This window comes from Acinonyx jubatus, chromosome A2 (assembly GCF_027475565.1).
Source record: "Acinonyx jubatus isolate Ajub_Pintada_27869175 chromosome A2, VMU_Ajub_asm_v1.0, whole genome shotgun sequence".
Taxonomy (NCBI): domain Eukaryota; kingdom Metazoa; phylum Chordata; class Mammalia; order Carnivora; family Felidae; genus Acinonyx; species Acinonyx jubatus.
The window spans coordinates 3853922-3880997 of NC_069383.1; the positions used below are offsets into that span (position 1 = coordinate 3853922).

The 27076-nt window shown below is 48.2% G+C and overlaps 1 protein-coding gene across 4 annotated transcripts in view; it reads right to left on the minus strand.

The window, feature by feature from the left end:
• The window catches only part of DPP6 (dipeptidyl peptidase like 6), a 944937-nt gene that overhangs the window by 707765 nt on the left and 210096 nt on the right, over positions 1-27076 (minus strand). The window contains exon 1 of one of the 4 annotated variants that reach the window (XM_027051278.2): positions 4214-4852. The exons of 2 other annotated variants lie outside the window; for them this stretch is intronic. In XM_027051278.2, coding sequence (XP_026907079.1) covers positions 4214-4456 — 243 coding nt within the window. In that variant the 5' untranslated portion in view covers positions 4457-4852. Of the gene's footprint in view, positions 1-4213; positions 4860-27076 lie in introns of those variants that run through there. One more of the 4 variants, XM_053217830.1, reaches the window with a different exon arrangement.

Here is a 27076-nt window from a genome sequence, read left to right on the forward strand (position 1 = left end):
AAGTTGGACTAGAAAACAAGAAAGAAAAACAGGACGGTAGCCAGACCTGGCAGTAACAGACCAGTGAGGATGGTCTTTGTGTCTGTTTGCAGGCAGAGAAGAAAGAACTCGTAGAGAAGGGTAATATCAAGGGATAATGTTATTAGTAATAGCAACAACATATATTCACCGAAACGGGACGAATTCCACTGCTCGGCATGTAATAGGACCTACTTTGTAGGCACCACCGTTATGAGGAGTGAGATGGCGATTCCACCTGTCTCCTCAAGTCAAAGGTCACTTGGAGCTTCATGTGATATACCCCACGGATGATCTGTAGATGATGACACTGAGCACTGTCAAATCAGTCATGAGAAGAATGGGACCGAATCGGTAGTTGAAAGTTTTCGTCTTTTCCTCAAATATTAGGAAAACGATGTGAAATTAAATATTTAGAAAATTAACACTGGGGCAGAAGAACAAACATAGGCAGGGTAAAGAAGCATCATATCTGTACAGCCAAACTACTTAAAACATTAAAATCGACAAATACCCATCAAAAATTCACAGGATGCTGACATCGTAGCAGTGAAAACTCAAGGTGGAGAGAACAATGGGCTGGTTGCTGGAGAACAAGCCTCATGCTGAAGATACCGGATAATGAAATTGGCCCTGTCAGGCTGACAGACATCATAAGTCAGGGGACTGATGCTGAGCGCCTGCTTTGGCCAATTTGCTGTTTTAAAATCCCGTTTGTCATCGTGTTTGTATGGTTAGGAAATCACGTGTCAACGAACATGAAGAATACAGGAACATACTAATGGGGCCTCAACAAGACTACTGCCTAAGCCCTACGGAGTCCTTTAAGGAATAAAACAAACAAAAAACAAAAAACATGCAAGCAGGGGTGACACAAAATCCAGTATTTTTAAATCAGTCACAGTCACAATTTCCTATTGGAAATTACTTAAATTCCATTAGAAGTCACTTCTTGCAACATTTCCTTTAAGAGTCAACTTAATTTTTAAACCTACAAAATGAATTTTAAATCAAAATGGCTATTGATTCCTCAGAGGGGTTACCCAGGTAATTGACTTTATGTTTAAATAAATTTAAGATTGATGAGGAAACTCCAATAGAAAAGGTATTCTGGTTTTATTTCTATTTCAGAGCTAACCTCACGTCCCAGAACTGACCCATCCAGCCAAAGCAGGCTTTTCTCTGGTTCCGTGGCGGGGGTGTGGTGGTCGTGGGGGCAGGGGGGTTGTGCAGATAGGAAATGCAATACTAGTTAATTACCGGCTGTACAATCTCAGCATTTGATTCATCTCTACTAAATCTTGTGACTACCGTAAGTTTTATTTTGGTGGAAATTACTTATTTTTAATCATACTCAGGCATGTGTGCATATACACAGAAGTCAAGAATGGGACTTCATTTCCCCCTTTTTGGATGGAGGGACAAGAGGCACAAGGCCCACTGGATTTTAAAGGCATGCTGTTTATCATGGTCTCCGTGACCATGGCGGGAAAGCTGTTTGTGTACCACGGAACAGCTTTCCCTGACTGACAAGCCACAGGAGGGCTATAAAGGCCACAGGCTCTAGTGTGAAGATGTGCAGAAGGGGGCGGCGGCCATGCTTCAGCACCTCGGACAGCTCCCGCGACCCACAGCCCAGCTCCCCAACTGCTGAAATCCAGGTCGTAAAAGGCAAGGCCAACATGCAAAAAGTAATACGTGATTATGATTCCATTATTATATACGTTCCTAATTACATGCACGTCTTCAGGTTTACATTTAGGTGGCAAAACGACTGCTCTCAATTCCTTCATCTTGACAAAGGTGGTGTCAAAACAGCAGTTTTTACATCTATCTTTTTAAACTAGTAGTATCTCAAGCAAAATGCACCTGCCGTTCCTGAAGGAAAAGCGTTTTAATATGTACACCTATCTTTTTGTAAATTTTAGACATAACTTTTCCAAACTGAATAACATTTCTGAGAAAAGCTTTCAAGAACTTGATGCCACATTTAGCTGTGTCATTGATCTCATCATACATTTTAGATATATACATATATTTATACGTACTTCATAAGGACACTATATGCACGTACACTATGTTTATACCTGCACCTACACATCACACACACACAATTCTGAATTTTCCAGGAAAAAACACCGGTGTCAGGTCTTCCTGAATTTCAGTCAGATACACGGGTCAGAGCCACATCAGCAGAAATCCTCTTCAAATGTTAGGTGCCCAATTTGCTCCCCAGTTCAACCCTTTTGCTCATCCGAGAAACGGTGCTAGGCATATATCAAACCGAAAAGAAGGAACTATAACCAGATGCTCCAAACTAAGAAGAAAGAAAAGAAGAGAGGAAGATGGGTGGAGATCATCAGAAACAAAATTCAGAAACCACTGCCTGTCCTTCCTCCTGGCGCCACCTAGAGCCTATCCAATGGAAACTGCCCTGTTCTCACTCCAAGCATAATAATTCAACAGTTTTAAGTCAGTCTTAAGGCAAAAAGTGCATAATTTCTGTCTGCATTGCAGTTCAATTGTCTTCCCCAAGATTCTCAGTAACTAAATCCTCCAGAATTTTTCACCAGCCGCCCAAAAACCCCTCCTCAGAGACTTCTAGTTCCTTGAACCAGATGCCTGAAGAATCCACACATCTCCCGCAGGACCTGACCCACTGAAGTGAGGGACATCTCTCTGCTTGCTATCTGTGTAACCAGGGGAGTCTGGAAATGATCCAGAAGAAAATAGGAAGGTTGCGTGCAAAATCCGATACAGGCTGTGGTGTGCGCATGTGTGTGCGTGTATGGACACAGACTGCACTTGCCACAAACTTCTGTCATCCCTATCAGTCTTCACATCCTCCCTCCGTAAAACAAAAAATGACCAGTGACAACAACAAAACCTCAGTGGCTTTTTTTCAGAATTGTCCCTGTGAAAGCCCTTCCCCCCAACCTTGCACTATTAAAGAGAAACCAAATGGTGAAGCAGTGGGACCTCAGACAAGACATGTTTGAATGACCTAACAGCCTGCTCAGGGCAGGGACCGGTACTGCCCTGGGTTGTCAGGGGAGGCTATCTGAGAGGCTTGTGTGAGGACCTGTGCCCAGGTGCACCCAGGTAGCAAACTCCTCCAAGGCACACGCAGCGGGTTCCACAACACAATGCATCCTGCTTATCCCCAGGGGCCGGAGCAGCTAAGCTATAGCTCTCCCTGTCAGTCCCAGAGCTTGTCTGGGATTTTTCTCTTTTCCCCGGGGAAGAGAACATCTCAACAAGGGCAGTTGCCTCTCTTTGTGGTCCCCCCCGGACATCTGAATGGCTAGAAGGGATCAGCAGAGGTGGCTGGACTCATCCATCTAAGCAGCCCGCTGGTGTCCAGCCTGAGTCATCGGTTACTAAGGTGATATGCAAATCCAACCTTTGAAACCCAGGCTTTCAGCCCAAGAAGAGTAGGAAACAAGCTGAAGAAGAAGTTTTCTCCTAACACAGGTCTAAGGTAGAGCTACTAGTCCAAGGCCGGTCGTCAGAGACAGGCAGGCCCTGACTCCCATCAGCAAAAATTGTGCCGGGCCCAGGGACAGGACGCTGGGCCTCGGATGCTAGTGTTTTGCACCCCCTGCCAAAAGGAAATCACCACCCACACGATCCGCACTGGAGGGGACAGGGGCCTGGAGAGGGGAGAAGTGCGGGCCACGTGAGTAAAGGGACAGCAAGAAGGAGGTGAGGAGGGCGCAATGCATAGATGGTAGTGACAGGTGGGAAGCCTGGGACTTTATCTTCCTCAGTCTTAAAGCTGGGGGGGGGGGGGAAGGGAGGGAGGGAGGGAGGGAGGAAGGAAGATCAAGTTGTAATCGCAGACTGGTTGAACTGTCGCCTTAGGACGCATACCCCTGTACAGTGACAACAGACACCCACACACCCACTGCCACCCCCAGCCTGCCCCCATCCCGGCAGCGCAGCCCCGCAGACGCTGCTCTCTCAGGCACCAACTCCCGGCCGCCGCCGCTGCAGACCGAGCCCCGCTTCGGGACGGCGGTGACCGAGATCGGCGCCGGCGCCGAGGAGCGAGCGCTCCCGGGAGGCAGAGAGGAGGGGAGGGGAGGGGAGCCGCGAGGGCGACCCCGACCCTCGCAGATGCGGAGCGCACGCGGCTCCCCGAGCGCTCGGCCCCAAGCCCCGCGCCGCCCCCCACCCACCAAGATGCTCTTACGTCCTCGTCGTCACCGTCGCTCCGCGCCTGGTACTGGAACCGGGGCCGGCCACCCGCGCCGCCGCCGCCGCCGCCGCCGCGCTCCCGGGGCACCGCCGCGGGCGCGGGGACTCCGAGGGGCTTGGGCCCCGCGCCGTCCTCCTCCGGCCCCTGGCCGCCCAGGAGGTGGCTGGCCTCCGGGGGCGCCGGGAAGGAGCGCGAGGTGTTGATCTTGCCCGTGAACCTCTGGTAGAGCGAAGCCATCGGTGCCCGCGCCCTCGCCGGCTGCCCGGGGGGGCGTTCTGCGCCGCGCCTTCCCCTCTCGGGGCCCCCGCTCCCCACCCCCTCCGGGGGGGAAAGGGAAGAAGCCGCAGAAGAAAGGGAAGCGGCAGCCGCCGCTCCTCCCGCGCGCCACTCTCAAGTCGCCGCCGGGCGACTGCCTGGCTCGGCTCCTCCGCCCCCTCCCCCGGCGGCTCGGCGGAGCCGGGGGTCTGGGGGTGCGATCGCTCGCTCGGTCCTTTCCGCTTTTTTCAACTCCCTGCCACGGCCACGGCCGGCCTAGTCAAAGGCACCGGAGGAAGGAAAAAAAATCCCCGGAAAACCATAAAGGGAGGGAAAATGCCTAGGCCCCAGAATTGGCACCACCTAGAGACGGGAGAACAGCCAGCGCGGATCTCCGCGCTCCCCCACCCCGGCCCCTCCGCGCGGCTCCTCCTCCCCCTCCCCACCGGCCCCTCCGCGCGGCCGGGTAATGGCGCCCGGGCGGCGGGGGGCTGGCGGCGCAGGCGGGGTGGGGGTGTGGGGGGCACGGGGGGTCGCGGGGGCGGGCCGGGGACCGGGCGGGGGCGTGAGCGCGCCAGGGGCTCAGGGCGCTCCGGGCCCCGCCGGAGGTGGCGCCCCCGGGTGCGCGGGAAGAGAGCGCGGAAAACGCGGGGGGCTAGGGGTGGGGAGCGGGCACTGAGGAAGAGCTGAGCCCCGAAGGCGCCCATCCTCGGCGTGGAGCTGCGCCCTGGGTGCACACGCTCGAACCCCGCGCAGCTGCAGCCTCGCCCCCCTCCGAGCGCTCCCCCTCGGGGTTTCCTTCCAGCTTTCCTCGCCTAACTTGCAACAACAGCGGCCAGGACCCCTCGGGCCTGGGGGGCCTAAGTGGGGAGAGGGACGGCAAACAGCAGGGCTGGAAGGGAGGGGCTCAGACACACGGCTTTCTAAGGAGCCCTCGTTGCTTCCCAAACCAAGCTCGTCTCCGAAAACAGATTCATTTTCCTCCTCCCTCCCCCCCCCGGGCTCAACAAGAAGGGAAAGGCAGGGTCATGGAAAGCGAGGCAGGGTCATGGAAAGCGAGGCAGGGGAGGCCTGGTGGAAGGCTCCCGAGCAACTCAGTGGAACGCTCCTCCCTACACATCCCAACCCATTGGTGTCCATCGCGAACTCCCGTTTTCATGTTCAGTAAACAGAGGCAGAGGCTGAGGCTTCAGGGAGGCCAGCAACTTCTCCAAAGCTTGCTCCGCCCCCTCAGCCAACGACTGAGAGGAAGGAACCGGGGAGAAACCACACCACACAGGGCGCCAGGCTCCGGGTGCGCATTCGCGCGTCTTGCTGCAGTAAGACGTGCTCCAGCGCCCCTGTGTGGAAACACACCAGCATGCCTGCGCGCCCGGCTCCGACTCCAGGCGCAGGCTGCTTTCTCCCCGCCCTTCCCTGGGGCGGATTGCTCCTTCGGGCCTCTGGGAATGTCTCCCTCCTTCTCGAATCCGCGCCTCCGGCTTTCATGAGGATCTGGGGGCTCCTCCTTCTCGTCTCGTCCCCACACCCCCTTCCCTTTTGTTTGCAGCCCCTCGAGATGGGACACATCGGTCCCAACTTGAGCTTCAGCCAAAACTCGGGCCTGAGACTCCGAGGGGAGGGGACCGTTTGCACCTGCCCACTTTGCGGTGCCTTCCACACCATCTTCATGTTCACATTCTTCCTGGACTCATTGGTGGCCCCTGCTCCACCTGGGTTTTCATGACTGTTTGATCTACGTTTGGGGGGGGGGAGAGGGGAAGGCGAGGCCGGGGCCAGTGAGGCCATATATCTGGCTCATCAGCCTTTGTTGAGTCTCAATCCAAGGGGATCTCCTGGCATCACTGCCCTCGCCCAGATACCCCTGAGAAAGCCGTCCTGAAATTGCTTCTTCCCAGTGTCCTTAACAAGGGGGGAGAAACCGGATGCCGGTGAATAAGCCTCCTGGGAGAACATACCTTCTGGTCCCTTCCACACTCTCCCCAAATCTCAACCCAGTGGGTAGCCTTGTTTTAATTAGAATTTATACCACACCCATCCTCTGCTTAATCCACTGTGGTTTCCCTCGGCTATGAAGAAGAGGGTGATTGCGAAAGTAGTTGAAAGGCACATTTTTCCTTTACGCCACCGCGAAAACAAGCAAAGCCAAAATCCCAACAGCTAGAGGTGCCCTGAACCAGCCAAAGGCCTACGGTTCAGGCAGATGTCCCGCCCACAGGTCCAGGGTGGCAGAGCGCGTCACTGGCCCCACATCACTTTGAAGACAGAGGCAGCAATTACTATGAAATGAAACTTTAAAAGTCATCACATTTAGATAAATAGGAAACCTTGCTGTCATCCCCCCTCCCCCGGCCCCAGCTGTGCTTTTGATGGGAGGAAGCTGCCTTTCCAGCAGGACTTGAAAGGAAGGTTCATGCTGCTCCCTGAGGCATCTAGGTCTCGGACCGCCACTAAATATAGATGCTGCTAGGGGCTTACTTTTGTAATATTCCTATAAAATATGCATGTATTTATTCACGCAGACTGTGAGAAGTAGCATTGCATATTTCTTGTACTAACATTGTATACAAAATACAGTATTTATATGGAAATAGCGCGTGTATCACACACAATACTTCCTAGATGGATGCATATCGACGAGAACAGGCTGAAACTGAGGTACGGAAGGCACATGTGTCCCTCACTTTTAAAAATCACTGTCCAGTGATCTCGTAGGTATTCAAATTACAATCTGGTCAGCCTTAGAAATCCTAACTAAATGATTCAGACAACATAATAAGCAATGTTTATTTAAAATTACTTATAAAATGGGGTGAAAATGGGGTGCCTCGGTGGCTCAGTCAGTGGAGCCGCCAACTTCAGCTCAGGTCACGATCTCGCGGTTCCTGAGTTTGAGACCCACATCTGGCTCTGCACTGACAGTTCGAGCTTGCTTGGGATTCTCTCTCTCTCTCTCTCTCTCTGTCCCTCCCCCACTCGCTCATAGCGCGCTCTCTCAAATACATAAACCTTAAAAAATAAAAGCAATTGTGGAAAATTGCAACGATGGCATCTCGTGTTTGTGACACAGAATTAATTCACTTATTGCCTTCAATAACGTTTTCGGAGCCCCATCCCTCAAATAGGGGGGAAAAAGCCTGAAGAGGGGCAAAACTTCCCAATGAGTATTTAAACATTGGAGCGTCTCAGAAGGGAACAGGTCAGTAATTGCCTCCACTCACCAGTCAATGAACGCCTTCAATATGCTATATTGAAATAGTTTCCATATCTGCCTACCGGATAAATGTGGGAAACTGTTTTTGAAAATATTTCATGGATTCTTTCATATCAAGATGTGAATACTGCTTAAAACCATGCCCACTGACCCATTTTTCCCACCGAGTTACATATGATGGGTTTTCCCCCCTGTTTATTAAATAAAGGCGTGAGTTGTGTTCGTTTCTTTCCCCTGGAACCAAATTGCAAGACAAATATGATTAAGGAGCTGCTGCAAAATTTGGTTGGATGGTCATTTTTTAAATGACAAGAAAGGGGACTTTCTGGTCCACGTGCAAGCTAAGCATTGAAAAAATACCAAAAGTATATTGAGTTCAGCAGCCTAAGCATGATTTTGATTAGCTAAGAGGTCTTCCTATTTCTAGGAGAGAATTACATCCTGGGGTTCACTTTCTCTTTCTCTGTGAGGAAAAGGAGAGCAGAGCGCTATTCACGATTTTTATGCCTTCCAAACCCTGAGATAAGAGGAACGAGATGGTCAGCAGCACACGCTCACGGCAAGGCTTCCCTAAAACACTGGACATCGGTATCTACTAGGTATTATCACCTTGTACTCATACCACCGGGGAGAAACAAAACAAATACTTGGATAGTTTGAGAAAGTACAGTGCTAAATGCATAAATACAGAGCCTATTTCCAGCCAAACTCTCTATATATCTATCGTTAAAAATATATATTTTGGGGGCACCTGGGTGGTTCAGTCAGTGAAGCATCTAACTTCAGCTCAAGCCATGATCTCGCGGTTTGTGAATTCGAGCCCCATGTCCTGCTCTGTGCTGACAGCTCGGAGCCTGGAGCCTGCTTGGGATTCTGTGTCTCCCTCTCCCTCTGCCCTTCCTCCACTCATGGTCTGTCTCTCCCTCAAAAATAAATAAACATTAAAAATTTTTAAAGAATAAAGGTATATATATTTTTTGGCCAGATGCCTATCAACAAGGGTCTGCATAGCATGACCTGTTTACAAATTTCACAAACAGGAAGTGTCTGGCACAAGAAAAGGGACTGCTTAGTCTCGGCTCTTAAAAAATACAGAATTAAAATATGCCCGGGGTTAATTCTGAGGTTTTTCAAGTTGATATCAAGTTGGTACTTAACAATTAATATGTTCTAAAGAGAAACATTTATTTTAACCCAACAAAAAGGCTTACTCTAAAATTAATAAATTTCAATGTTAATCTCCCTATGGCACTTGCATTTGCATTTTAATACAGCCATTACGCAACTGTACATTTTGTGCACGCTACCCCAAAACCTTCTATGGGCAGCTAACCGCTGTCACAGGGCACCTGCGAACACACAGCGTCAATCATCCGGAGCCTGGGAAGCCCACTGCCAAGTCGGCACAACGGCTCCGGATTCAACTCAAAGGCTGGTGTTAACCTAGAGAAGATATCTGTTCTGGCCCAGTTGGGTGGGGGGCTGGCCCTCCCTTCCTTCAGGGGTGCTCCCTCTCGCCGGCCACCTGTTGCCCCTGACATCCTCTGCTCTCCATCTTCCTTTCCTTCCTTCTTATTCGTGTCCTTCATTCCTGTCCTTGCTCTGGGTCAACATCAATAGGCTGTGTGTGTGTGTGTGTATGTATATATATATATATGTATATGTATATATATATATATACATATATATATATATATACATATATATATATTTTCTACAAATTCCTTGCTGCTCACTGAGTATTTATAAAATACTTATAAGAACTTATAAAATAAAATTATCCAAATAATCGCTTTCCCTCCCAGGGGAGGCACCAACTTCTGTGTGGTCACATGTCCTGATGACACAGCAAGAGCCTCCGCAGTGTTTTCCGAGGCTCTTAAGGTTTTTGGAGCGTGAGGCTTGGAAGAGAGTCTGTTGTTTCTGTTTGTCCCCGGTGATCATTTGAACCCGATGTCGTCATCTGAAATGTCTTAATTCACACATCAAGTATTATTAGATTAAGAGGGCAGTGACTTCTGCTCTGAAATGCCCCCAGAGCTCCCCGCCCTTTGTAACCAAGCACTCCCCCAGTCTAATGAATTCAGTTAAATCTGCTTCCCTTTAATGTTAAAGTCATGCTAATGAGCCTCTGTAATTCAGTGCTTTCAGTGCTCGCACCGACAGAGGTGATGACTATGTTCTAGAAGAAGGGAAAGCTTTTATCTGTGCTCTCTTGCAACCAATGACAAGAATTCTGAAATTCCGAGGCCAAGTCCCCTTTGGAGGTTCCAACCCTCACATGGGACTTTTGAATTTATGTTGATGATCATGATGATGATGATGATTTTGCATCATGTCACCCAAAAGGGTTTTCGGCTTTTACTTGAAAGCAACAATGGAATAGAAAAGGATAGAAAGAAACCGTGTCATTCAAATGCACGGTCTTCTTTGGACAGTGGAAAACGGAGCTAATGCTGAGTCATTTAATCCTTCCATGAACTACTCATGTGCAGGCCAATGGAAACACAGAAGATTAAAATAATCTGCCTCCACTAAAAACGATTCCAGTTATAAAACGGAAGGGGATATGGTGTGTTCCTAGAATGCACGACAAGACTAAAATTTAGGGAGGCTGAGTGTGAGGCTGATGTAATCCAGCCTAGAAAGACAGGGTTGGTCAGCCAGGAATAGCAAAAGGGAGTAAGACGAGCCCAGTTTCATCGGCTTCCAGGTTCAGGTGCTGCATTTGGATTCAAGACCCAAAGAGGGAAGAGAGGAGAGACTTCCTGTGCGTAGCAAGGACCGATGGTGCCTGGGGGGAATCAAGGCCAGCAGCACCTGCTAGGCAGGCCAGGTCGGGAGAGCTGCCTCCTGGAGTCTGAAGAACTCTCCTACAGAATCACTTCCCTCACCATCTTATCGCACGTCAAAAATTACCAGCATGAAGGCCATTCCTTTGAGTTCAGACACGCCTGGAGCAGCATCAATAAAAAACAATTACAAGCAGCCAGGGCCTGAGTGAAAAAGAAAACCAAGCAGCCCACAAGCGCCAAGAAGACAAGCCACGCCTTCAAGTATGTGATGGGACAGTCTGAGCAGGAGCGGCCTCCTCCAGGGCATCACTACATTCCCAAGTTTCTCGGTCAAGATGACTCATCCTGGAGATGAGAAGCGGCTACTCCCACATTCAAAACCGGGACAGACTGGAATGCCGCTCAGCAAATATTTCCTCCTATCCCGGGGCCCTTCCAGTCAGGTACCCTAAACTGCCGGAGTGACTTGCTTTGGCCACTGGCATGTGAACGGACATGGCACAGGCAGAGGTTTCAAGGGACCTGCACGGCCTGCCCGAGCTCCTTCACTCAGGTGATCCGCCATACAAGAACATGTCCTGGCCGCCATGTTGGCTTGCTCTCCACAACAAACACATCTGAACCCAACCCACAGCTTGGAGTCCAGTCCAGCGATCAGGGCGCGCAAAGCAGAGCCAGCTCGCTGAGCCCAGGGCGGCTGGACCAAATCACAGGTGACCCGCAGGAATGTGCACCTTAGAATCAATAACTGTTGTAGAAGCCATCAAGTTGGGACGATGTGTTGCAGAGTACGCTTGTATCATTAGCTCACTAAAACCAAATCCAAACCCACGTGTGGCAAACGGTAGAACTAATGTTCGTGTTCGTTGTGAGCATTTCACCCACTTATTCAGTCAATATTTGAACCCCTACTAGGTGCCAGTCGCTGTGCTGTGTTCTAGGGACGACACGATGGACTGAAATACACATAGTCTTTCCTTTCCTATAGATTACAGCCAATATCCCAATATCCCTCACAGTGAATCAGGATTGAGGCTCTAAATCACATGGTCAGATTGATAATGACTTCCTTTGGTGAATAAATGCGCTTTTCTCAATTTCTTGCTCATTCTGGTGCATTCACAGCCCTTCTACTTTTATTAGAAAAAGACTCTTAGAAAGAACTAGATCACAAATGTGTTCATAATAATGCCCTAGTTATTTATTGTAGGAGCGCTAAGTGGCGTTTTCAGTCCACTCAGAGAACTGTCTCTAGACCAACAGCACAAGGATCATCTAGGAATCTGTTAGAAAAGAAAAATCTGGACTCCATCCCTAACCTGCTGAATCAAAAACTCAGGACTAGGGCCCTGCCACCTGTATTTTAATAAGCCCTCCAGGTCATTCTGGATGCAATGCTCAAGTTTGAGCAACGCTGGACTAGAATAATATACTCAAATGTTTTTCTAGATGGCACCCAGGTGACCTCAAAGATTCTCCCAAATGTTTGTTTTTTTTTCCTGGGGAATGGCTTTCCAATCTAAAGTATTTAACAAGGATTTTCCAGAGGGTAGGAAGTTCCTGAGAATGCACAAGCCTGTCTACCTCATTTAAATAGAGGTTATCTCAGCAGATCAAAGTCAAAAGAGAACGGAGTACAGTTGGCCTTTCCAAGACATTTTCAGAATGCTGTTTCCCCCTTGAATTGAGCTGTTTAGGGCTCATCTCAGGAAGAAGGCAGTGGCCAGAAGGGGACTGATAAGGCAGACACCAAAGACAGGATCAAAGCTAAGATACCACGCCTGCTGGGGCAGATCTCAGAGACACTTTCCTTTATGCAAGCGAGCAAAGAGCATCACCCCCTTGCCAGAATATATGCCATTTCGCAGAAAGCTCTGCAGAATTGCGAGGGGGGAAGAAAGCATTACTTTCAAAACCTGATTTCGTTAAAAAATCCTCAGTGCCTCTGGTTTAGACTCATTGCTTTTTTCATGCAATAAAAAAAAAAAACCTTTGTCATGAATTAAAAACCAATGAAGTTAATAAACACATTTAAGTTGAAAACTGACTTTTATGAACTTAATTTTCCTGAATCTACTCCTTTAAACCACATCAAAGTGTTCATCATCAACTCCTTTTTTTTTTCGCCATCACTTAATGATTTTCTCCAGGTTTCCATGGAACGTGCCTATTTTTGTGAATATATACCTATATTTAAGGATCACCATCAACACGCACATAGATCCTAAATATGAAGTATGACACTGTGGGAAAGAAAATAAACTTCAGACCTGTGCTCTGTATCTTTCCAAAGTCTTGAGCAAACACAGAAGACATCAGCGCAAAACCCTGATTCGCGCAGAGGGGGACACGTCAGAGAGGAGAAGCAGTGGGTTCTCGTTAATGAAAACATATTATATTAGGAGCAATAAAACAGAAAGGAAGCCACTCATTTGCTTCATGTGGGTAATTCAATCCACTGTGCACTCTACCAACTGCACTTACCCATTTCCGAACAATTTCCTTCTCATAAAAGGGGGAAATAGGTTTGTCTATACCGCTAATTGCATTCCGAGTCATTGTCATTTGGAACTCAAAAAAGTAATCCCCCTAACAATTACTTATATTTATATTTTGCTTGACAGGTAAAACAGAAACCGCCCGTTGGCTACATAAATCCATTAGTCATATAAGCCTACAATTTGAACGTTTTTTTCCCTCACTCACAGCAAAAACAAAATTCACTCTCTGCTACAACAGGATGAGGTGGATCCCACTTGTTCCCTGGATTGTGCCGACTCCCTGATGGCTCTCATTACCTCAGTCCTCTGCACTGCACCCGTAATCACTGCCATTTCGTTCCTTTATAACCCAACAAAACCCAAATTGCATCATTCATTCAGAACCTCCTCAATCTTTGTGAGGACAGATGGATAAATTAAAGCTTTCAAAGGACTCTGAAGGGTTTCCAAGCCACGTTACAGTAGAAGCGGCAACAGTAAAGCCTCAATTTCCATCTGTGTTTCAGGATCGCTTTATTTCTCCCTCTCAGAGCCCGGATATCGTACACAACGTCAAGTTCAACTCAGAACGAGACGAAATGGCTGCTCATGATCTACATGAATTCTGAGTCTCCAAATACCTTTCTGCAGCACTTAATTTACTCAAAGAGAAATAATACAAAGTCATTAAATCCAAATACGGGATGATATGGGATAGAACACAAAAGTCGTGAGTATGCTAAGATATAAGGCTCCAAATAAGTTAACCACTCGTATCACAGACCCTCAAGTGGTGCACTTGTCCCAAGACGGACGCTTCCGTGGAAAACCTGGAACGAGTACTCATCTGACATCGCCACCACTGATCACATCTGCATTTGATGAGGTCTTCCCATCTATCACCGTGAACGTCATGCCCTGACGTGTACAGGCAGTTACTGAATCCCCGGGAAGGCAGCCTGCTCGGGTTTATCCACCTGATGAACAACAGGCACTGGTTATGATGGCGTCTCACGAGTGCAGAGCGTCTCAGTGGTGAGGCCACACGCAGCCCTGGGTTTCCATCCCTGATTCAAGTGGAATGATGATGACGTCCCACATCAGCTGATGCAGCCGCAGGAAGAGAATCCCACTGATCTCTGAGGGGGGAACACCCTCGCTGAGATTAATGCATTCTGTGGTTTGTTTTCCTTCCCAAAGTCTTACCAGGAAAGGAGGCTGGAGACGCCCAGAGGGTCCCTAGTCCAACCTATTCCCAGTTTCTGGGACTTTTATCTTCTTATCGTTTCTCTAAGCCTCATTCGTCAGATGTACTCACGGCAGGATGGGAGAGTCCCACAAAGGTATCTCCTTATGGTTCAGTGACCTGAAAAATAACCCTAGAGAATGGCTGGAACCAAAAAGACAAGAGATAACAAGTACTGGCAAAGGGGTGGAGAAAAGGGAACCCTCGCGCGCTGTTGGCAGGAATGTGAGTTGGTTCTGCCAGTCTGGAAACCAGTATGGAGGGCCCTCAAAAAGTTAAAACCAGAACTACCCTATGGTCCGGTAATTCCACTACGAGGCATTTACCCAAAGAAAACGAAAACACTAATTCAAAAAAATATGCACCCTTATGTTTACCTCAGCGTTATTTACAATAGCCAAGATATGGAGGTAACCCAATGTCCATCAATAGATGAATGGATAAAGAAGATGAGGTCTGTCTGTCTGTCTGTCTAGCCACACACATTGGCACATTACTCAGCCATAAAAAGGAATGAGCTCTTGTCATTTGCAACAACATGGATGGTCCTAGAGGGTATTATGCTAAGTAAAAGAAGGCAGTGGAAGACAAAAGCCATATGCTTTCATTATATGTGGAATCTAAAAAACAAAACAAAGAAAGAAAAAGCAGAAATAGACCCATAAACACAGAGAACAAACTGGTAGTTGACAGAGAGGAGAGGTGGGGGGATGGGCGAAACGGGTGGCAGGGAGTGGCGAGTGGGAGATACAGGCTTCCACTTATGGACGACTGAGTCACGGGGATGAAAGGCACACCTTGGGAGTATTGCACTCGTGGTGAGTGTCGCATGACATACGGATTTGTCGAGTCCCCATGCTGTGTGCCTGAAACCCATGTAACATTACGCCACCTGTACTTGGGGTCAAATAAAAATAATAATAACCCCAGATTTGCCTGCTGGGAGAGAGCTGGCTACTCTTCATTAAATTGGATCTTTGAAGAAAGGCAGAGCACTTTTGTTTTCTGGAGGGAATGATGTGAATTTCTTCCGTAACCATATTCTTATATGCATTCTTCACTCACTGATGAGAACCACCGTGGGAGCCACCCTCCTTCGTCACCCAAAAGCTCTGCCACTGTCCCTCTCCCTTTTCGCCCGACAACATAGACCTTCTGTCCTCCAGTTAGAAGTGTCTGCTTGGCTAAAGAGATGTAAACAGTTTCTGGGCGGCTCCTGGCAAGAAGGTTTTCCTCCTCAATAAAAGAGGGTGGTCGGAAGAGGGACCCTCCCCGCCCCCCTGGTACTGCCCCCTCCAGTCTTCTGCACTCAGTTGTATGCGGACCCGAGGGCTCACAGCTGCCATGACTTCTTTGTGGCCACGACAAAAAAGGGTACAGGCCTGCAGGGATACAAGCAGGACCCTCACAGCACAGAGCTGCTGAACAGAACCAGGACCCGGACAGAAACCCCAGTGTCCCCCCTTTCTGTCGGGAAATGTCACGTAGCCAAGTGTTGTAACACATGCAGTCATGCCCGGGGGGTTCCTCCCCTCGCTGGCCCCCTGCAGGGGGAGGATTCACTAGCACCAGCTTCTTCCTGGACAGCATCTCGGGGTCCAGAGTGACCAATGCGGGGCTCCTGAGAGGTTCCAGTAAGCTGTTACTACAGGGGAAACCGGAGCACCTAACATACACCTAACCTTCAGAAAAATCACAGCTGCCTATGGCTCAGCACCCACAAAAGGCGTCATTAGGCTTTCCCGTGGATTCTCTTGTTTACTGTTTCTCAGATTCGAAGGGGAAACACTTGGACTTTCCATTGACTTTTATACTTTCCTTCCACAAGAGTGTTGGCAGGAAGATGTGTTGCAACTCTCAGAAGCCTCTCCTGTGCGGAGTGAAGAAACATGTCTTCGGAGATATTTCTCCCTCCAGGGTCACTAAAGCCACCAAGGAGCAGCCCAGGGCCCAAACAGGGAGGTGAACACCGCGGCTCTAACAAAGCAAAACATTAAAACTCATGTTTATCAGCACTTGGTACTCAAAGTGCTTTCAATTTTCTTTTTAATGTTTATTATTTATTTTCGAGAGAGAGAGAGGGCGAACGCAAATGGAGGATGGGCAGAGAGAGAGGGAGACACAGAATCCGAAGCAGGGTCCAGGCTCTGAGCTGCCGGCACAGAGCCCGATGTGGGGCTCGAACTCAAGGACCTCGAGATCATGATCTGAGCCGAAGTCTGACGCTTAACCGACTGAGCCACCCAGGCGCCCCTCAAAGTGCTTTCCAATATTCAACGTCACTGCCCTAAAAAGCAGACCTCCTAAGAAGTAGACCTTGATTTGGTGTCAAAAGAGCCAGTCTGGGATCCCCATCCGGCCAGAGCCACCATGAGCCATGAGCTGCCCAGCGAAAAACAGCTAGCTCACAGGAGGGGCTGCGCAGGGCTACAGCGGCAGGTGCAGGTGCCCAGGGCACACGTAAGGAGTGAAAACACAAGTAAACATGTTCCACCTTGGATGGACACATAGAACTTTACACTCAAGAGTATCTGGGAAGAAACTAATTTTCAATACACGTATATATTTTTATTGGAATTGCACCTAGGAGGACCCGTGGTTTTGAGTCCTAACCCAGCCTGACCAGGGGATGCTCCCCAAAAACACAGATGATGGGAATTTGACTCCATGTTTATGAACCTTGTCTATCAAGGCAGGGGCCAGCAACATTTCAGATGATATTATCCAGAACTCCACGTTGGGAAAAGAACACAAGAAAAACAGGCTCATAAAGCATGTTCCCTTTATCTTGCAGCCTGTGTTGGTTGTTGGGAACCCGTATGTGGTTTGTTCTTTGCTTCGATCCAGGGGAAGAAAACAACATGAGGGAAATAGGCAAATATATTTCCCACAGTCTCACAGGTTTCTTCCATGTTCCTTTCTTACTGTTTTTCTTCCCCCGCGTCCCCCGAAGGCCGCCTCGTGCCAGCATCCCTATCGTTTCAAAATCACTCTGCAAATCCTAGTCACTTCCAGCTTTTTATTTTGATAACCCTTTGGTGAATTCAATCATCTGCAAAAATCAAAGCGACTACACAAACCACGGAAAAGACCGAGCAAACCCAGAGAGAGTCTTGCGGGTTTTGAGCACATGGAGAGCTTGATGTTGCCACTTGAGGGCGCTATAGGAGCTCAGAAGCGCACGTCTGCTCAGCCCAGGCAGGTGAAGGGAATGCATTTCTGCATTCAGTGCTCGCTCGGGAAAGGAGCAGCCTTAGGAGACTTTTGTTTCCTACCAAAGGGCAGACTGCTGCTCTATAAATGTTTTAAATGCTCTCAGGAATATTAAAGTCAGGTCAGTAAATGAACCATAATTCTGTCTTCTCATTTATTGCAGATTTGGATACCCCTGGGGGAGAGGGAAGGGCCAATCATGAGCTCAATTTCCATTCATCATGGAGGTCAGGCATAGCCTATGGATGGCTTTGTGTGCCAAGAGCTGTGGGGTCCAGAAGGGACCCTCGATCACCTTTAGCCTCTTTTATCCACGGCGCCCCCGTGAGGGGGAACCTGAACTGGCATCGATGAAGTGGGGGCGCAGGAGGGAGCCACGGAAAGGGAGAGGTGGACGCGACCATGAGCAAGCCTTATTTGGCCTGGATTGGCTTATTCTACCTCCCATTCCTCCCTCCTCCAGCTCCTCTTCCTTCCAGGATAAAAAAGAATCCAGAAAGAAGAGGCTGTGCTGGGACAGCAGACACCCTTTCTGGGGGAACAGGAAATAAATCGGGGATACCGGAGGGTACCCTTACGACGGCCACCTCTGCACAAGCCTTCTCGGAGAGCGCGAACTTTAGGTTCTTTGTAAAGTTATTCCCTAATTTGGAAAAAGCAGCTTTACGATTTCTTTTCCATCATATTTTAAAACATGCATGTGTCTCTATAAATGGGCAATGGGTCTGGGATGCTAGGACATCCACGGGTCCATGAGACACCTCCATTAGGCACTCTGAATTTATTTATAAACTTTTGATCCATGAAGGGTTTTGTCGATGAGTAAAAACAGATTCAATGGTGGAGGGAGCTTTATTATACCATGTTTTCCATACAGCATCTCACTTCGTTTTAGAAGGCGCGTGGTGTGGGCGTCACAGAATTGGGATCCCAACCCAGTTCTGAGTGCTACATGGGACGGGAACACGCACCCTGGTACTCCGTACGTCTAATGCTGGTATTTTGATGAGTCATGCCCCGAGGCACATCGCAGGAAGTTGTGAGGTTGAATTGCCAGATGGCACAACCATAGCCTTACATCAAAGCCACTCCCTCCAAGAGGCCTTCCATGATATTCTAGACGTTACTATCAGTCTTGTGGAATGCTCATAACACGTAAGTACCTGTTTCAGAGAACGCACAACCCTCTACCTCGCGCGGTTCGTTCATTTCTGCACGCAGCACATGTTACTGAGCGCTCGCCATGGCGGGTCATGTCTCAGCTCCCCCGTCAAAAGCCCCTTAGTGAGAAGAGACGTGCCTGACCAAGGCTCACACAGGGGGCCCCGTGGCATACAGAGCAGGTGTTCAAGTGAGAAGAAAGAGGAAGTTCACTGAAGCCACACTTGTCTCAGACACGTCTCGGTCCTCACGGAGGTGGCCTACTAGAAGATTCCATGTGGGAGTCCGCTGGGAGGAGCTCTGACTGGCGCTCCCTCGGACACCAGGGGGAGGAAAAGGCTCTTCTGTTCACAACAGCGCTTTTAAACAGCATGGACCACAATCCTGCAGTGGGTCGTGTTATTTATGAAACTGGTATCTGATTATAGAGAAACACTTGAAAAATCCGCCGCACTGTGTGATGAGGGAAACAAAGGCAAGAGAAATGTGACGTAAATTAAATGTCCATGCAGCTCGCAGCCCCCCCGTAGACCCCTGAAACACGCACAGCGTGACCTTCCTCAAGCCGACTCATGGCCACCTTCCTTCCTTAATGATTTTGTTTATGAAAGACTAAAAGTAACTTATCTTTTTAGTACGAAATTTATTGTCAAATTGGTTTCCATGCAACACCCAGTGCTCATCCCAACAGGTGCCCTCCTCAATGCCCATCACCCATGAAAGTAACCTTATCTTAACAGCAGCTAGCCCCTCAGGGTCCTGAGAGCTTTGCTTCCAAATTCCTTAGAGATTTACACTATCCCTAAGCCCCACTAAAAGTATATAATCAGTCACTTTTTTTTTAATGTTTGTTTTTGAAAGACAGGGAGAGATAGAACGCGAGTGAAAAGGGACACCGAGAGGGAGACACAGAATCCGAAGCAGCTCCAGGCTCCGAGCTGTCAGCACAGAGCCCGCTGTGGGGCTCAAACTCACAAATCGCGAGATCATGACCTGAGCCGAAGTCAGACGCTTAACCGAGCGACCCAGGCACCCCTATAATCAGTCACTCTTTACAACCCCAGTGCAACTCTTTCTGCCCATGGGTCCTGTCCCCACGCTTTAATAAAATCACCTTTTTGCACCAAAGATGTCTCAAGAATTCCTTCTTAGTCATTTGCTCAAGAACCCCATCACTGTGTGTTTTCATCCTGCATGCACGTCGGGCTCTTCCCGGATGGACAGACTATCCTGCTGGATGCCTCCCTGGATGCCCCCCCCCCCACCCCACCCCGCCAGGGCACAGCCTCCTTGAGTGAGGAGATTGCTTCCGTCTGCTTCACTGCTCTTAACCCGAGTCTGTCGCGGGGTGTGAGATACTGGAGTCGAGCAATAATACCAGCCGCGTTCAACGGGTTACTCATTTATTCACCTAGTAAGCCATTTTAATTACAGCATCAGTGATTCTTTAAAAACACATCTATAAATATTTGCTTCAAGGGCTACCTGTAAACCTCAGAAAAATACACGTGGCTCCAGGCCAGAGCCTGAGGATAAGCCCGCCATGCGGTCCTGGGAGACTTTCGCTGTTGGCTTCAGACAATGAGTCTGTCCCCATGAACACCTGAGAACACTAGCAGGGAAAAGGAATTCACAGAACGTAGACAGACTGAAATCCTTCCTCTGAGGTCCCGGCCAGGGTCAGAGTTGGTGCTGGTCAATCACGTCCCTCTTCGCTGTCCTACCAACTCCAAGGTGCGGCTGTACAGCTTACTCACCGAGTTTGCAATTGACGTGATTTTCTACCCAGCCCGGGGATTTCCAAATGTCTGCATCAAGACTCCCGGGTCTGACTCAACCTTGAGCTGGAAAAGGCTAAGACGGTGCAACGTAACAATTTTATTTAGTTTTGAATATTCTCAAATAAATTGTGTCCTGATCTCCTTTTGCCATGGGATAGAATTCCTACCGAGATGGCTGATGACTGGGCACGCCCACCAAAGGTGTACCTGCTGGGTCTCTAGATGCCAAGGAATGTCACCTGCGCATTGGGGCATACAGCCTGGGTGAGTGGAGCAGACGTCAGCGCTGGGGTTGGCATGTTCCTGTCACCACGCCATCTCACGACGCACGACGGCTTTTCCACGGACACTGCAGTACAGCAAGTGACTGCAAAGGTAGCAACTCTGTTCAGAAATCCTGTTTCCTAGTGGAAAATATCTCTTGCTTGAATGAGCAGAATACTTGCAACACGGATCAGCCATCTGTTCTCCGTTTCTTGTCCTACTTCCCAGAGAAGGGTATAAATGGTGCCCAGAGTATGATCCACACGTGTGCGATCTGAGCCGGGGCTCTCTCCACGTCTCACACGCCCGTGAATAATGGAGCCCCACAACTGGATGGCTCCACAAAGGGCAGAATGAAACCCCTCACTCAGGGCCTCCACATTGCTGTAGGCAAGATATCCGAAGCTCAGTTTCAAATACATTTCTCACTGGAGACAGGCATTAACACCCATTCCAGAGGATTGTTAAAAGGATTTAGAAAACTTATTATATGATGTTCATTTTAACACACACACATGCACACACACTCACAAGCAAGTATCTGTTGGCTTTCCATCAGGCTCCCTGGTGCGACATCATTACTGTCCTTTTGGCCAATGGGTTCGCGTATATTTGACGGCCTGTCCATGTTCTAAATGCTTCGTGTTTGCCAAGGTATCCAACCAGGAGAGCGGCCCTGCTATTTTCAACAGTACAGCTGATAAATATAATGCATGGAAGGTGCGTAAAGGGCGAGTGGTACCACAGTGATCAACAGAAATAATCTTTGCAGGTATCTATGGATAAGACAAGATTAAAAAACATTCATTCTGTGCCTTTGCTATAATTCCGAGCTTCTTGATGCTTTTATGTGTTCCATATGGCCTTTCTAAGTGTGTTTATATTGATAAATGCTTTCTGGATAAAAGCATCATGCTAGATGATCAGTACTTATAGACAGCATTCATGCATCAGAAGCTGGAGGTCTCGATCCCTAGTTTAACTACCATCGTCACAAGTGTCTCCTGCAAGGAAAAAGGAAAAAAAAAAAAACTTTTTGCTCCAAAAGGGGCAGAAAAGGAAATAAAGTAAATGAGTAGTGTAAGGGAGCCATCACTCAGGCTTGTGTTACTGGCTCATTATCTGTAATGAATGAAGTGATTCACATAATTTCACATTGAGAGCCACACTAATTATTGCACCATTGTATCACCGCTCTATATGATAGGTGATGGATTCTAGAGGGCAACTTATTCACTTTATTTATTTATTTTCAAGTCTCAAAGTGAATCCATTACTTTACCACTCCATAATTCTTTCCTAACGGAGGCTTTTCACTCTCTCGCTCAGAGACAGCACATAAGAATACATCATCCGCCAAAGCTAATGATTATCCTGTGAGCCATCTCGTCACAAAAAACAGTGAAGACTTGACCCCCCCCCAAATGCAGACCCCGGGAAAAACTCTTAAGGTTGTAAATCTTAGGATACAAAGGGGTTGCTGCATCCAGGGCACCCAGGATTGGGTGGGAAACCAAGATCTGGGAGCTGGTCAAGTTGAAGTTATGGACGTTGGCCACTGATACATGTCTTAGCCTCAGAAAAGATCAGTTCTCTCAGTCTGGACTGCATGGGGATGGGACTTTGAATTCAACCAATGATTAGGACTGACCAAATCAATGGACTGATCTTCTCAATTTTCTATTGCTTGAGTCTTTAAGACACAAAAGCAACCTTCAAGTAAGTGGATGACAGAAGCAAAGGAGAATGAAAGCAAAAGCAAAAATTAGGTGGCTCTCCAGCACCAGGAGGGGTGAAGGGGGGCTCTGACACACCCAGGAGAGGTGAAGGGGGGCTCCGACATGCCTAGAAGGGGTGAAGTGGGGCTCCGACATGCCCGGGAGGGCTAGTTTCATGATCTCAGACATTGGAAAGTGGCTTCGTGTGTATTGATGACTGTCGCCAGAACGAATTAGTAATGCATACAAATAAAAAGTTACATGTGGCATTGCACTATGTGAGCGCCAAAACAAATTCTATCTTGACTTAAGTCAAAAGCAGGCTAAAGAGGAACCACTGATCCCAAACAGCCACACACACACACACACACACACACACACACACACGTGCGCGCGCGCGCGCGCACACACACACACACACACACACACACACACACACACACACACGAGGGAGGAAGGAAGGGAGTCACCTGCATTTGCTTCAGGGACCCTGGCTGTAGCGAAGGGGACTATGGGACTCTCACTGTTGTGCAGAAGTGGCCCAAAGGCACATTAAGGCTCCGGAGCCATAAATGTGGTTCACACCCCACTTCTTCATCTGTATTACCCTTTGACAAGTCTCACTTCCTCCCTGGATTTCAGTTTGCTCGGCTACAAATCTGAAGGGCTGGGACAGGGCAACACTGAGGCTCTTTCCTGCTGTGAGCACCAGGAAATGTACCATAGGCAACAGAAACCCGTCTGATTTTGAGAGCATCAGACCAGGTACATCTCTGTCTTCAGATAAAAATAAAGATTGTTCCGTTTCTGAGCAGGAACAAACTCAGCCTGACAACGGTTATGTAGAAAACTCTGGGTTATTTAGTTGGCCCCACACTTAATAAGACATCACTTAATGCAGCTTTGAACACCCACTACTAAAATTGCAGGGCTCCCGTCGTTCAAGGTAATCATCTCAGTGAGCTTTCCACCAGCAACATCGCGGCAGAAATATTCCAGTGTCTCCATAAAAATGTACCATTTGATGCCTATGAAGAAACTCTAATTCACCAATTTTACACAAATTGCAAAGGGGTCCAGAAACCCCATCTCCCAAGAATTAACTGAAGAAGCCACGTGTAATAAATGCTGCTTGTTCTCCTTTGCGTAAGAACAGACATCAGTAAGAAGAGGCGCTTTGAGTCAGTATGTAGGATATACGTCAAGATCCTGCCAGTTTCCAAAAAGAGCCGTGTTCGTGAACGTGCTCTTTATTTTCTAGAAAATTAATCAACCACAAAATGGGGGCAACCACTGGTTTAGCTCACAAATTCATTCAAGGAGACAAACACAACTGCACCACGGATACACGGAGATGAGGAGACCGGAGATACAAGGTCACCTCTTCGTGGGGATGATTTAGAGCCTTGCAGGAAACGTGTGACGTTGGGGTCAATAATAAGGAACCATCTCTCCACCACCGGGTTGTAAGGAGGGAGACCCATCGCGTGTTGAATTTAAACAGCAACACTGACGCTGGAGGCGGCCTCCGAGCCAATTCTGTCTGACCTCCTTCACTGGAAGACAAGGGGACAGCCTGGGAATACAAGGAGGCTTCTCTACAGAGTCAAATCCCCATGCAGAGGGACGGAAAGAGAAAGAATGACCTAGTGAGACTGAGAGAGACAAAGGCAGGGAACAAACATTTTCTGTTTCCTTAACTGCAGACGCCTAGGCCCCAAGGACAAAGCCGAAGGCGGGTGGGCAGGTATGTATGTATTTATTTCAGAACACAGTTTAGTGAGGCTACAACATATAATAGAGTAGTTAAATATCACACACCCTGGAGTCTTAGAGCCGAAACGTCTGGATTCAGATTCTATCTCCCTCACTCCCCTCACTCTAGGGTTTTGGGCAAATGATTTAATGACTCTGTGATATACAGGTAAGGCACTTCCTACACAGGCTCCCTAGGTACTTGGCTGTGATTGGTGGCGTGACAGGTTGGGAATGCCTCTGAGCCCCCGAGGGCATAAGGGAAAAAGCCTCTTTACACTGCCCTGCAAAACAAAAGGGAGTTTTAGAAAAAGGGTGGAGACAAGGACTTCTTTAGAAACAAATGAAACCTGAACATTTAGAACACTCTGGTAAAGCCTGTGTCTCTTTTCTCAGAAACGTATATTTGGATATGAAAAACAAAATCCACTGGGTTATAAAGAAAACCATCATTTTAAAATACAGTTATAAGCACACAAAGCAATAAAATATATTTATACTGATTAACGATTCACAATATAATAGGCAGGTTCAAGTCAAGTTCTGTTTTTAAAGATGTATCGGATTGGCTTAGCGAGGTTCATAACATTTAATGGCGGGATTGCCCTTGACAAGGGCACACGCCCATCAAGCTGGATATCCAATTTTCACTTTTTCATCTGGAGGACTGGAAGAATGGAACTCCTGTTTTGAAAAGGTACACAGGTGGGGCGCTTGGGTGGCTCAGTCAGTTAAGTGTCCCACTTCAGCTCAGGTCATGATCTCACAGTCTGTGAGTTTGAGCCTTGCGTCGGGCTCTGTGCTGACAGCTCGGAGCCTGGAGCCTGCTTCAGATTCTGTGTCTCCCTCTCTCTCTGCCCCTCCCCTGCTCATGTTCTGTCTCTCTCTGACTCAAAAATAAATAAAAACAAAAAAAATAAATAAATGAAAAGGTACACAGTCATAAGCAGAATGAAAGTTTTCACAAATCACGTCATAAGGAAAAGGTATCCTGGTCTCCAGAAGCACTTGATTTTGACTTAAAGTCCAATGGAATAAACCTGACTTGCAGTCTTGTGGCTAAAAGACCATGGAGCATAGAATTCCCTGTGATTCACGGATCTACCACTATTCATTAGAATTAATTTCATTCCTCCTGATGATAAAATAGAATGGGGGAGAAAAGGGAACAGAATTACCTGAGATTGGCCAGCTCTGACCACATGTTTGAGCAAGTGCAAACAGCCTCAAAGCCTAGGCTTCAAACAATGAGGATTCTGAGTTAACGGTGAGAGTAACCTACATTGTATGATATCTTCAACTGTCATTATGATATGAAAATATCTGTGATTTCTACTGGTCACAGGTACTGACAAAACTATGCCTACAGACATACTGAAGGGAAGCTATGTTTCAGTTCGGCAATGGTAAAAATAATTACGGCCTTTTTAATTTCATTCCAGTTCATCCAAGAGCCCCTGAAATCCCACATTAAGAAAACTTGCTTTAGAGTCCAAGAAGGAGAGGTCTGGGTCTAAGGAGTAAGAGAAGGCTTCCCCGCGATGAGGAAGATCCAGAAACTTCAGGAACAGAGAAGCCTGGTCCTGGACATATAGACTTTCCTCTGTTTCTTTAAAATTTTAGTTGGGGGAAGGGCGGAAGGGGGTCAAAAGAGACGAACTCCCAGTTAAAAGACCAATAAGGACTCTCGGGATGTGATACACACGCAATATGGTGACTACAGTTAACGTTGCCGTCTTCGTATGTAGGCAAGGGGTTAAGAGCATAGGTCCTCAGAGTTCTCTTCACAAGGGAAAAACACCTTTCCCTTTTTCTTATCGTATCTGTGAGATGATGGAAGTTAGCTAAACTTACGATGATAATCGATTCACAACATTTCTAAGTCAAATCATTAAGCTGTATGTCTTACAGAGTGCTGTATGTCAACTAAATCTCAATGAAAGTAAAAAAAAAATGTGAACAAACACTTAAGCTGGCGAGACCTAGTCCACACCTCGTCATTGTGTTGGTGGTACCTTGGGATGTAAACAGGAAGGGGTCGTATTCCCTGTGGGGGGCAGAAAGGACAGGAGGGGGAGGTCACAGCCTTAAAGAGCACGGCTAGGCCCCGAGCGGGCGGAGACGTCCAGTAGACGGCCTCAGACCACTGGGGAGCTGGGGAGGGGGCTTGAGTCAAGCTGCTTGTATACAAATGTCCCGGAGACACTCAGATACTCCACACTATTGCACAGTTGGCAAGGTGGAAACAACGGGGGCTGCTTCCAGAGGGAAAGCAACGGGTAACAGATGAGAGGCTGTGTGGCCAGTCACCAGGGACAACCAGAAGGGAGTTTCCAGAGGGCCCAGCTGTGGCCTCAAGGGGAAATCCTGGTGCTAAGGCCGAGAGAGAGTTCCCCAGGCATGCAGGCAGGGTGGTGTCCTGAGGTGGGGGGGTCAGACCCAGCCAGGGGTGGGAAGAAAGAGCCTGCACACCTCGCAGGAACTGAGGCTGAGGCCTGGCAGACAGCACAGGGGCCAGGATTCCTTCACCTGATCCGTGCGCTTTCAGAGACATCGCCTTTTTACAGCCTCTGAGCAGCAGGAACACGGTTGGAGATGTTGGCTTGCTCGGATATGTCCCCAAGGCGTGGGAGCCTCGGCTTCTGGGTCATGACCTACAGAGCCAGGACCAGGCTCAGGTGCCAACTCCCAGGTGGATGCTCCTGCCATCCCAAGAAGCACGTCTCCCAGGGCACCGTGCGGATGAAGGAAAGGAAGCGAGCGACGCCTAACGTTTGGGTGGATTCCATCGGGAAGGCGTCAGTAACATTTCAGAGAAACGTGGCTCAGGAGCAGAGAAACGGCCAGGAACAGAACTTATTTTTTGACGTAGACCATTTCCAATCCTCCGGTGCACTGTCCCAAGGAAGAAAAGGACCTGAAGTCGTGTCTCTCACTTAAATTTGAGTTAGAAAATTGCTATTTGGAAGTTTTTC